Source organism: Octopus sinensis, linkage group LG11 (assembly GCF_006345805.1).
Source record: "Octopus sinensis linkage group LG11, ASM634580v1, whole genome shotgun sequence".
Taxonomy (NCBI): domain Eukaryota; kingdom Metazoa; phylum Mollusca; class Cephalopoda; order Octopoda; family Octopodidae; genus Octopus; species Octopus sinensis.
In genome coordinates, this window is record NC_043007.1 from 8,441,988 (window position 1) to 8,455,565 (window position 13,578).

Consider the following 13,578-nt stretch of genomic DNA (forward strand, 5'->3'; position numbering starts at 1 on the left):
GTCAGTTATCTCCCCTGGTTGTGTAACTCTTCAGCCTTGAAGCGACCGACCTGGAAAATGTCGTCGGAGAAGTTCGAGTCCTTGGAGGACGATTTGAACGGGATTTTGGAGCAATTGAAGAAGTACATCCACGATGAGATCCCCGGATTATACGGCGGTGAGTGTTGTCTCTTTATTTCACGCTTACAGATTACCAAAAGATCTCGTCAAAGGCTGCTCTTTTCTTCTCTCGAAGTAAATAAACAGAAAAAAGAAAAAAATTCTTTTTTTAAGAAGAAAATAAAAAATAATTATTTTTAAACAAAGTTTCTCGACCACATTTAATTAACATGGTTGGTGCTTTTGTGATTCCATCAGTCCTATTCCGATGTCTGAGCTTCTTTGAGTTGGGGAGATTCTCTGAGATGGAAAGTTTCTGGCTTTTTGGAGAAACGATGGGAGAAGATCTGATGTTGTTCCCAGCCGTCGTTATTGAGTTTGTTGAGTCATCGCGGTTGGCTTCGATCATTGATTTCTTTGGATTCCTTCCAGGACAATCAACATCCCTTATTCACATAAACCGCGAACCCCTTATTCTACAACAGGTAAAACCCCTCCCACACTCGGAATTAACGTGATTAATAGGCAGATGTGCTTTAAACTTTAACATACTCCTATAAGGTAATATAGACGGAATTATAACAGAAGACAATGGTTTTTATTTAACATCCAAACGTGCCACACCTGACGGTCCTCGAACTAACGAAGAGACGAAACTACTTTGTCGTTCAATCAGCTAGAAATAGCAGGCACGCTACCATTTTAAAAAAGCGGAAGGACACGTTGGATAATGTAATCTTTGGTACACTATGTATAAGACAAAACAAAAACAAGAACAGGTTGTCCACGTCTGGATTGCTTTTTGATCCGATATCTGCTCGATCAGGACTAATCAGTGTTATTCACTTGGACGGACAACAAGGAAGTTTAAAAGAAAGAAAATAAAAAAAGGTATCCGTGTAATTCTTCTTTACGGATGTGATAAAGCATAAAGTTAACTCGGGTAGGATTTGAACTCGCAACTTTGATGTAGCGAACTAGAAATAAAGACGCCTTAAAAGTATGCCGTCCCCCCGCCTCCCTCACATTGTTTGTTCTTCTCTTGTATAATAAGTAAAACTCATGACTTTATTGTTTCACCCGTTCCTGTGATGGAAGTATTGTTTACGCTTCTGGCCTTGTTTCCGTCATGTGATTATTAGATGACGCCCAGGCTGAACTTCATTCTTTTATCCACACACACACACGCGCATGTTTGTATGTATTGTTTTTTTGCGTTTGTATTTATATTAAAGTGTAACGTATTTCGGGGTATTTGTTCGATTCATTTTCTGGTTTTCGTTACTGCACGACTACTTCGGCCATACTGGGGCACTGCTTTCAACGGTTTTTAACCAATCCTATTGATGACGAAGGTCAAGAATACGCATACCCGGTATTTAGGGTTAGGGTTTTTGTTACGCCGAAAACAGGTGCTGTGCCTATCTTTACCTCCGCCCTATTGATCCCAGTTCTTAGTCGCGAACTAATTTTATCAATCATTATTCATCGAATGACCAAGTTCACTCATATTTCACTTTAGCGGTGTAAATACCACGATATAATTACACCGGTACACACACACACACGTTTCTGTCTGCCAAATTATATTTCTAAAACATTGTTCAGCTTGAGGTTATGGTGGAAGATACTTGCCCCTTGGTGCCTTGCTGTGGGATGGAACACGAATCCACATGGGTGTGAATCGAATTTCCTAAATATGTTGATACTCTGCGGTAAATAAAGGACAAAGTTGTTAGAACCCTACACAAAATACCTTGTGGTATTTGTTAAGACTCTTTATGTTCTTAGTTCAGATTCCACCAAGATCAACGCTGCTTTTCATCCATCCACAGTCAATAATATATGGTACCAGTCAAATACTGGGGTTGACATAATTGCTTGTTCTCCTTCCCTAAATTTCTGGCCTTGTGCAGGCATGGCTGTGTGGTAAGAAGTTTGCTTGTCAACCACATGGCTCTGGGATCAGTCCCATTGTGTGGCAAGTGTCTCCTACTATAGCTCTGGGCTGACTAAAGCTTTGTGACTGGATTTTATAGATAGAATCCGAAAGAAGCTTGTGTGTGTGTGTTGCCTCTTTGCCTTGACTTCACAGGATACTTGTAAAGAAGTGTCAGCATCATGCAAGCAGTGTTCTTCATTTCCAATCATCCATGAAAACATGTCTGGTCCCAGGGAAATATAATTTGGAAAAAGGTGAGTGTTGGTGACAGGAAGGGCATCCAACCAGAGAAAAGTCAACCTCAGCAAATTCTGCCTGACCCTCTGAACATAGAAAAGTGGATGCTAAAGCTATGTTGATGATGATATGCCCAATGGCATAACTAATTAAATCTGGTGAATTAATTTTACTTTTTATCCTCCTGGAGTCTCTAGAATAGGTACTAGTTACCTACGGTAGTGGATATACCCAACTATACATCCTTCTACCCCAAGTATTTTGCTTTGTCTCATTGTTAGAGACCATTCTTAGTACTATTTTTCTATTTCTGTTTTTCTTCAACATTTAATTCTGTGCAAAATCTACATAATTTGCAATGTATCTCCCTCTTATCCATTGCCCTTGTGGCAAATAAAAGAAATTATTACTACCATGGTAAACTGGCTTAAACAACAGAGCATCTGTTCAGATGCCTTTTGGTACTTCTTCTGTGCATTCTGAGCTCAGTCCCCTCCAAGGTCACCTTTCATCCTTTCAGACTCAATAAAATAAAGGACCTGTCAAGTATTGGAGTTGATGTCATTGACTAACTTCCATCCCCCTACATTCCCGGCCTTGGGCCGCCCATCATTACATCCTGGGTCCAAATGTCAGTGGGGTTGACTTTGCCTTTCATTCTTTCAAGTACCAGTTGTGCACTGGGGTCGATTTAATCAACTAAGTCTCTCCCCTGACATTTCAGGTCTTGTCCCAAAATTGAACCCATTATTATTATTATTATTATTATTATTATCTCTTTATCACAAGTTTTGTTGGAGTTCCTGGAGTCTTGCATGCATAGCATGCTTACTACCTGCAGCCTATGGCACCATGCTATCTGTTCTTTTTAACTATCTAATACTTTGCTGATTATTCTGGCCATGCCAAGGAGGCAAACCTTTTTCTAACAGTTCTACTGGGCACTCTATTCCAATTTCCTTGATATTCCTCTTGATGCCTCCTGATACTTTTCTCAAGGACTCGGCAATAATTGGTACTATCTTCACATTCTTCGTTTTCCATAGCCAGACTATTTCATACTTAAGAGGATTATATCTACGTACCTTTTCACCTTCTTTCTTGACTATCAACTATATAGCACATGTGGTGCACCTCATCCGTCACCACTCAGTCTGGTCTGTTATGCCGTAGCACCTGATCTGTTTGCATTGGGAAATCCCAAAGGATTTTACTAGTCACTGACTCAATCACTCTCTGCAGTTTGTCCTCATACCACACCTTACCTCACTCTAGCCCCCACTTTTTGCACAATTTCCAATCTAGCACTTTTGCTACTTGATTGTGTCACCACAACTTATAATAGTGGTTTTGGGCAAGACTAGGGCATTCGTTTGTGATATGGGCAATGGTTTCATGCACCCTATTGCAGATGTAGCACAGTAGAGACACTTGCTCATTTCAAAGGTTGAACCTCCAATTCGTGGCCAAAGTTTGGTCTTGCGCTGCCAGTATTGTGCTCTTGGTCTCTTTTTTTAGTGTTCCTTTCTTCAGCCAACCCCTTCTATGTTTTCCAGCAACTTCTGTGGTGGCTGCATGGAATTGTTTGTGTAGACCCTTTTTTGTGTGTAATTGTCCTTCATGTCTTTTTTGTACTGCTTCCTTTGTTTTTCTTTTTCTCTCTGCTTAAAGCAGTGCAGGAGCAAAAGTAATCTAAATCCAAATCAAATGAATTCCAGTCCTGCTTTTTGGGGTTTTTTTTTTACATTCTGGTGGTATTACATTGTTGGCAGAATTGTAGATCATCAGACAAAATCCCTTGTGATGTCTTTTTTAGTAATGGCTGAGTCTGAAGAGGAAAGGCTTTGCTCTTGACCCTTTTCAGTGTCTTTCAGAAGGAAAGGAGAAAGCTATCCTCAGATCAGGGACCAAGTTCAAGTAAACTTCACTAAAGTGACCCATGGTCTGAGGGTGGTGTTGAACTGAGTGTTCTTCTGAATTCTAATCTTGCCAAGGTCAACTTTACTTTTCATGTGTTTGGAGTTGATATAATTCCATCTGAGATGCGAATGGAATTGAAGAAGAAGATAATGAGTTCAATTCTTGCTAAAGTTGAATTCTACAAACATTTTGTACCTCATTATCATCATTTTTGATGTCCATCTTCCATGCTGGCATGGATTAGATTGAAATCATCAAGGACGATGGTCAGATGGTTCCTTGGCAAAGATAAAAGAGGTATTTGTCTACTTACAAAACTAAACCTACCTACCTACCTACTTTACATCCCTCTGTGGTCAGTATAGTATCAATCATCCCTCAAGAGTCCATAGATAAGCGAGTAAAATTACTAATAGAGAAACGAAAATAAAACTTTGGAAACAGCAACACCACCATAGGTTACGTGGAAATGATGAATGTGTTTTAAAGGGAGACAATCAAAGAATGTAACAATACTTCATGTAAAGTAAATATAACAAATGAAAAATCCTTCAAGAATCCATAAAAATTCCCGGATCACTACCAAAGTTTCATCATCTGTTCCTTGTGTCATTATCAACTTTTCCTGCAAATACCGTTCACAACTTTTTGAATTATTTTGCACACAGACGGACAAGCCAGTGCCAATGAAAACATAACCTCCTTCCTTGGCGGAGGTAATAGTAATGATGAGATTATTGTATTCAGTGCACAGAATAAAGCACAAAAAGATGATAAATTGAAAAGCAAAAGAGCCCCAAATGGGAAAGAATATGCAGGTATGTCAGGAGTAGTGTTGGCAAATTTTGGGAAGCATGAGAGGTTTGAAGGATGTTGTGTCCTAATAACAATCAACTGATACACGTAGTTTGACAATTCTGACCATGAAAAATGTTTCTGAAAGTCATGGATGCTGCAATGGGTTTGTTTTTGTTTTTGATTTTATAAGCTTGTCTGTGGGTGTAGATATATTGAATTTGTGCAAGAGAGATGACTGCGCTGGTATGGGTATGTGTTGCATATGGATGGAGGACAGCTGTGTAAAGAAGTGTCACACCCTAACAGTGGAAGACATGGGATGAGGTGGTGGAGCACAACTTTTGAACATTGGGCCTCACAAAGGCAATGACAAGCAGCTGAGACCTTTGGAGATATGCTGTGACTGAGAAGACCCAACGCTAAGCCAAGTGAGATTGCAGCCAGGGCTGATGTCAGTGTTGCATAACTGGCCCGTTTAAGAGTAACCTTCAATCGTTGGGCAATATGCTGTGCTTGAGAAGACCTGTTGAGCTGAGTGAAATCGTAGTTGTGGCTGATGCCAGTGTCGCTTGACTGGCACCCATGCCAGTGGCACCCATGCCAGTGGCACATAAAAAGCACCATTCAAGTGTGGTCGATGCCAGTGCCGCCTCACTGGCCTCCATGCTGGTGGTATGTAAAAAGTATTGACTACACTCTGAGAGTGGTTGGTGTTAGGAAGAGCATCCAGTTGTAAAAACATTGTCAGAACAGATTGGAACCTGGTGCAGCCATCTTGCTTGCCAGTCTTCAGTCAAACCGTCCAACCCATGCCAGCATGGAAAGTGGATTTTAATTAATGATCATGTATTACCTAAAAGCTCCAAAACTTATGTTGTAATATGATGAATGTCTTTTAATGCTGTCTTTGATTCACATTTCACTAAGAATGATGCAAGTAAAAAAAGCAAAAAACAACAAACAACCAAAAGCCTCTGCATTAATTATCCTTGATCCCTCTTTTAACTCATACTTGTAGATCCTGCTTCATGTGGAGTCCTTGACTCTATCACCTCACACTCTAAAAAGTAATAATAATAATAATAATAAAGATCTGTTTTCATTCAACCGTTTCCTAATGTCCAACCTCTGCTGCTGACTCAGCCATTTATATATTCCATGTTTTTTAACTAAACATTTGTTTTAATTTTTATTTGCAGAGGAGAAGAAAAATGCCAAGAGACAAGTTGAAAAGAAATTGGAGGAAGCCTCCCTTTTGGTACGATTAACGACTCTTCTGAGTTTTGATATTTCTCATGGTTTCCAGCTTGCAGATGTCATGGCCCAGTACCTTCCTCATAATTAAAGCTATATAAAAATTTATATGTGCAGGGTGCAGACAGGATTTGAAGACAGATGAATGGTTTTTAAAAAAGCGCTTGTATAATAACAGAAAAAAAACTGTATTTTTATAAAAATGGCATAAACAAAAAGCTAAATTATCAATTTAATGATTTTATCCAATAAAACCACCATAAACATCAATAACTGCCTCTACCTGGGGTGGAAATCGTTTACAAGCTTGGATTAAGTGGGCCTTGTTCATATCAGACATGACTTGGACTATGATGGTTTTTCAAAGAATCTTTGGTGCTATGGAGGTGTTCATTGACATTTTTGCTCAACGATGCTCCATATATAGTAGTCCAGTGAATTGAGATCTGGAGAATTTGGGAGGCCAAATGTTGGGGGGGGGGGTGATCATGAAAATTGTCGGCCATCCATTCTTGTTATTTTCTGAAATAGAAGTTCAATAAAAATTAGTCAAATAAAATAACGACTAAAAATGCATGTGTCCTCAAACACCTTCTGGACCCTGTACATATGGTTTTGGGTTCAGTCCCATTGGGCAAGTGGCTTCTACTATAGTCCTGAGGCAGACCAAAGCTGTCTTTGTTTAACACCACCATGTGACCTCTCAGTGCCATTTATGAAGTCCATTCTATTGCAAGCATTCAGCACGGGTCTCTCTCTCTCTCGAAGACCCTATTGACATGTGACTTCCTATTCATGCAACCTGTAAGTTTCTTCCTCCCTCTCTCTTCCCATTTTTCTCTACCACTCACAGAACCCTTACAAAAAGGTCAAAGAGGCTGCTTTTCTTCCTCTTACAGAACCCAAAGAAAAAAACCTATATCTGCTTCTTTATTCCTTATTGTTCTTGTCCTATCCTTTTGCGTGTCCCCTATTCTACCATCCACCACTCCTCCTGTAATCACCTGTCCCTTACTCGGATGCTCCCTCAACTCTCTCACCACACATATCAGCAGCTTTGTGTTTTTAAAGCCCTTCTCTTCCATGTTGATTTTTGACTTTGAAATAGAAAAAAAAATTTATTTATTTATTTATTTTGACTTTAGATGCAAGAAATGGAACAAGAAAGCAAATCAGCGCCACAAAGTTACCGAATACAGATGATGAATCAGTTGAGGAATTACCGAAGAGAAATTGAAAATCTTAGTAGAAATTTTGTACGTCTCAAATTTTGTTGCTTAGACACACATTCCTTTATCTGTTTAGTTATAGCTTAGCATTTTTCTGACGATATTATCCTCATCAAAGTTATTGTTTCCTGTCAACAATGTGTGTGTCTTCAGGAGATGGTGGCATTTTGTATTCTTACAAAAATCATAAGATTCCAACAGAGAGTATTCATGGTGTTTGTTTAAAATCACAAACGCTGACGCAAATAATATCAAGTTTAGAGGAATAATTTAAATTGATTCGCAGAATCTAAGGTGCAGGTGTGGTTGTGTGGTTAATAAGATTGCTTCCCAACTCATGGTTTCAGATTCAGTTCCACTGTGTGGCACCAAAGCATTGTGAATGGATTTAGTAGATGGAAACTAAGAAAAGCCCATTGTGCATGTGTGTGTCATCATCATCGTGTGTATATATATATATATATATTATATTAAATTAGAGACAAAACCACTATTAGGCAAATCAAACAATATATATATATATATCATCATCATCGTTTAACGTCCGCTTTCCATGCTAGCATGGGTTGGACGAGTGACTGAGGGCTGGTGAACCAGATGGCTGCACCAGGCTCCAATCTTGATCTGGCAGAGTTTCTACAGCTGGATGCCCTTCCTAACGCCAACCACTCCAAGAGTAGTGGGTGCTTTTACGTGCCACCGGCACAGGGCCAGTCAGGCGGTATTGGCATATATATATATATATATATATATATATATATATATAGAGAGAGAGAGAGAGAGAGAGAGAGAGAGATACATACATACACACACACGTACACATTCATACACACACACACACACACACCTGGACCAGGTTCTGATCTGATTTGACTATGTTTCTATGGCTGGACGCCCTTTCTAATGGTATCCAGTCTGCGAGTGTAATGGGTGATTTTTATGTGCCACCAGCACGGGTGCCATTGACCTGATGCTGGCATCAGCCACAACTTCAAAATATTCATTTCCAATCTCCTGCAGAATCTGCCCGCCCAAGGAAGGGAAATATTACGTTGCTTGAAAACAGGTAAGGGTTGATGGCAGGAAGGGCATCCGGCTGTAGAAAATGCTCTTCAATAAACTCCAGCCAACCCATTCAGGTGTGGAAAAGGGGACATTAATATGATGATTGCAATGCTGACAAATATTTTTCATGTCTACACTCAATGATAGCTGTCAGCATGAACCATATGAACTCAGAAAGGTAGTACTTGGCTGCTGGGTTAGCAGAATTGCATGGATGGGAGATGAGCCTTGCTTCTAGACTGAATGGGGTAGTCTGTTGGTATCCTTCTTTGAGAGTCTGTTACCTGCCCCTGAGAGCTAATTATAATGAAACTGGGATGAGTGTTCAGCTGTCCATTTGCACGGGAAGACAGATGCAAAATGAAAGAAGGAGAAAAAAATGTGTGTGTGAGATTCTTTGACAACTGTCATAGAGACCTTAAACCCTTCAGTTCATTGTCTGTTGTCTTGCCAACACAACCGCCTGCAGCTGTCTCTGAAGTGATGAGTTACATTCGAAAGCCAAATCATAAGTTACCATTGAGTGTCCAGTTTCATTTCCCACTCTGCCAACCAAACAACCTCTTCACAGTGGGACTCCAAGAAATGGCAACCTCTGATCTTTGTATCTTCTTCAAAGTTTTTCCTATTTTTAAAATTCATTGTTTATTTCCCTTTTTTTTTTCTTAATAACAATTTAATTAATTAGTTTATAAATTCAGATTTTTCTTTGTTTCAGAAAATGATTTCAGAAAATAATACTTTTGATTCTGGAACCAATGATTGGGAAAGTGTATGTATTATTATTATTATTATTATTATTATTATTATTGCCTTAGCACAGCTTCTGACGCTGGAGATCTACTACAGTGTCAGCTGTTCACTACCAGTGATCTAAGTTAACACCTCTTATTTTTTGAGCACCTTCCGGAGTATTTGACCGGTTCCAAACAGTGTTGTTTTCTGCAAGTGCTCCACCCTTATTGCAGCCCCTATTTGTTCCATGTACTTCTCGAGATTTTTGCTCACTGTTCCCAGGGCTCCGACAATTATTATTATCATCATCATCATTATTATTATTATTATTATTAATAATCTTGCTAAGGCAGTGAATTGCTGGCTGAATTGTTTTTGTGTCTGAGAAAATGCTTAGCAGCATTTTGTCTGTTTTTACATTCTGAGTTCAAATTCTGCTGGGGTCAACTTTACCTTTCATCCTTTTGGGGGTCAATAGATTAAGTACCAGTTGAGTACTGGGGTCAGTATAATCAAATAACCCTTCTCCCCCAAAACTTCAGGCTTTGTGCCTCTTGTGGAAAGGATTATTATTACCCTTCTTAATCTTGGGCAGCTTGCTGGCAGAATTGTTATTGTGTCAGAGAAAATGGTTAGCGGCATTTCTTGTAGCCCTTTACGTTCTGACTCTAAATGCCACTGAAGTCAATTTTGCTTTTCATCATTTCAGGGTCGATAAAATGAGTAGCATTCGAGCACTGGGGGTTGATGTAATCAGCTTACCTCTCCCCTTAAAATCTCCCTGAAATCACACTGGTACCTTGAATATGAAATGAGGCAACTGACCGATACGGCTGTGGGGCTGAGAAGTTCTCTTCACAACCATGTGGTTCTGATTTTGGTTCCCCTGTATGGCCCCATGGGCATTTGTCTTCTGCCATGACCTCAGGTTGACCGATGTCATGGCTTACTTTTCTGTCGGCTCTGCTGACAAGTGTTTCAGTTAATCTGATCAATAGAGCAAGTTGCTCGGGATAAGTGGCTGAGTTCTCCACAGCAGATATGCGTACCCTTAACGTAATTCTCAGGGAGATTCATCAAATGTGATGAAGCTGGCCCCATTGAATTACAGGTACTAATCATTTTTGCCAGCTGAGTGGACTGAAGCAATGTGAGATAAAGTGTCTTGCTCAAGGACACGGTGCACCACTGGGATTTGAACTTGTGACCTTACAGTCGTGAGCCACTAAGCCATGTTCTAATATAGCATAGATCAGAATTCTTTAGATAAACTGTGAACAGATCAAGGTTGCTCACCTCTTCACTTTGATCAGTGCTTTTAAGCTGGGAATTTTGCAGAACAGTTTTCTATTGGCACCGTTCAATGTGGATCGCTTCCCTTGGTGCCAACTCACAAATTCACAGAAGAGGAGCATAATTGATTGTATCAACCCGAATGTATTGGAGGGGGATTTCTTATTTATAACATTCTAATCCTGAAATATGAGCTGAAGATTTGACTCAAGCAGCACTTTGCACTCCCAAGCTAAACTGTTTAACCTGTCATTCAAATTTTCCTGCAATTTTATAAATTTTTTCTTTTTTTTTTTGTCTTTTTTTTACCATGCAGAAAATCGAAGGTTCAAACCGGCAAAAATTATTTTCTGGCATCCAGTCTTTACAAAGGACTTCTGAAAGTATTGCTCGGTCGCATCAAGTTGCAGCTGAGACTGATGAAATTGGTACAGGAATTATTGAAGACATGAGCCGACAAAGAGAAGTTTTGGAAAGAACCAAAAACAGAGTGAGTTCACTTTTGTGTGTGTGTGTGTGTGTGTGTGTGTGTGTGTGTGTGTGAGAGAATGTTTTACTGTGGCCTGCTTGGTTGGCAGACTCTCTGAGTTCTGAGCTCGAATCCTACTATGGTTAGCTTTACTTTTTCTACATCTGGGGTCAATATATAAAGTACAGTTTGAGAATGTGGCACCAATGGAATCATTAGATGGGTTTCTTTATGATATTTCTTCCAGTTCCTTACATTCCGAGTTCAAATCTTGCTGTGACTTATGTAGGCGGTAGGTTTGAATTTGTTACCATGAGTACCAGGATGTTGAGTGCCTTTAGCAGGGGATTTTCTCTGATGCAGGAAAGATGGGCCAAGTATTCAGGCCTCTCTCCCACCTAAAACAGGTCACAGCCATTGCCCTTTCCTTCTGACTAAGCAGTATTAAAAAAAAAAACAAGATCTTTATTCTTTTATTTGTTTCAGTCATTTGACTGCGGCCATGCTGGAGCACTGCCTTTAGTCGAACAAATCGACCCCAGGACTTATTCTTTGTAAGCCTAGTACTTATTCTATTGGTCTCTTTTGCCGAACCACTAAGTTATGGGGACGTGAACACACCAACATCAGTTGTTAAGCGATGGTTGGGGGACAAACACACACACATACACACACACACACACATATATATACGATGGGCTTCTTTCAGTTTCTGTCTACCAAATCCACTCATAAGGCTTTGGTTGGCCCGAGGCTATAGTAGAAGACACTTGCCCAAGGTGCCACACAGTGGGACTGGACCCAGAACCATGTGGTTCGTAAGCAACCTATTTACCACAATTTTTAAAAATATTTTTATTTATCCGTTTGTTTTGGTTAAGAATTTTGCTTCCCTACCCCATGGTTTTGGTTTCAGTTCTTATCCCTTACTGTTTTGGATGAGTGTCTTCTGTGATAACTTTGGGTCAACTAAGGTCTTGTATGCAAATTTGGTCCCCTTTTCCATGCTTGCAAGGGTCAAATGGAATTTGTTAGGGCAGATTTTTCATGTCCAGTTGTTCTTTCTGCGCCCAGACGTGTTTCCACAGAAGATTAGAAATGACTGACACCACTTGTAGGACGGTGGCACTTGTTTACAACTGTCTCACAATGTCAAGACAAAGAAACACCAACACACACACAACTGGCTTCTTTCAGTTTCCATCTACCAAATCCTTTTGCAAGGCTGGTGCTATAGAAGACACTTGCCCAAGGTGTCACTCAATGGGTCTGGATCTGAAACTCTGTGGCTATAAGGCAAAGAAGCAGACTTTACATCCATGGGGTGTCAGGTTCAATCTCACTGCGTGACACCTTTAGTAAGTCTGTTCTCCTGTAGCTTTCATTTGATCAATGCTTAATGAATGAGACTTGGTTGAGGGAAACTGCTTCGAAGCCCACTGCATGTATGTATATGTGTGTGTGTGTGTGTGTGTGTGTGTGTATAAGTATGTGCACATGTGTGTTTGTCTCCGCATTGACATTGCTTTATCACTGTATGTCACTGAGTGGTTCAACAGGAATTCCAGAACCATTTTATTTGCAAACAAGTGAGGCTTAGCATGAGGAGGAGCAACTGGGCATAGGATAGAGACCCCCTCAAGTCTCATCCGACTCATTCCAGCTTTGAAAAACGATGTAAAGATGCTGGGGCAATGGTGTTGGTAGTATTATAAAGCATTTGATCCTGCAGTCTGTGGATCTGGCCTTTCCACCGACAACTGAAGTGCAGCATGCGTGGTCCTTTTCAGGGCTTCCTAGAAAGGTAGGAGGAAGTTATCCTCAGACTGGGGACCTTGAGCAAAATTCTTGGAATAAAATAGACTCAGGCAGTGGCGTTGAACAAGGGGACAGATTATGTCTACCCTTCTCGAATAGAAATGGCCTTGTTGATGGGCTTCCACACAGTTTCCATCTATGACATTTCACTGGCAAACGTATGATAGAAGACACTTACCCAGGTTGATGTTATAAAGTGGGATTGAACCTGCAACTACAAAGTTGTGAAGAGAACTGCTTAACCACTCAGCCATGCCCTCTGCTAGATGTAAACAATTGCATTTTGAGTGGGGAAACTGGTAGAATCCTTAGAGTGCATTTCACAGAATGTATAATGGTGTTTCTTGCAGCTCTCTAGGTTTTAAGTTCAAATGCTACTGAGGTTGATGTTGCCTATCATCCTTAAGGGGTCAATGGAATAAGTACCAGTTACATACAAGGGGTCAATGGGATTGACTAGTCTCCTCCTACCAAAATTTCAGGCCTTGTGCCTTTAGTAGAAAAGATTATTATTGTTGTGTTGTTATTATTATTATTATTATTATTATTATTATTATTATTATTATTGTTATTATTATTATTGTTGTTGTTGTTGTTATCATTATTATTATTATTAAATAATAACATTTATTCCAAATGTTGAAATAAATGTTTTGTGGTATTTCTTCTGGCTCTTGACATTCTGAGTTCAAATCCCACCAAAGTCAAGTTTTTCCTTT

The 13,578-nt window shown here is 39.8% G+C and overlaps 1 protein-coding gene across 1 annotated transcript in view; it reads left to right on the forward strand.

The window, feature by feature from the left end:
* Positions 1 to 13,578, forward strand: part of LOC115217459 (vesicle transport through interaction with t-SNAREs homolog 1B) — a 16,921-nt gene continuing 3,343 nt past the window's right edge. The window contains exons 1-5 of the mRNA XM_029787164.2: positions 1 to 157; positions 6,196 to 6,254; positions 7,396 to 7,506; positions 9,263 to 9,316; positions 10,889 to 11,062. Coding sequence (XP_029643024.1) covers positions 58 to 157; positions 6,196 to 6,254; positions 7,396 to 7,506; positions 9,263 to 9,316; positions 10,889 to 11,062 — 498 coding nt within the window. The 5' untranslated portion in view covers positions 1 to 57. The remainder of the gene's footprint in view (positions 158 to 6,195; positions 6,255 to 7,395; positions 7,507 to 9,262; positions 9,317 to 10,888; positions 11,063 to 13,578) is intronic.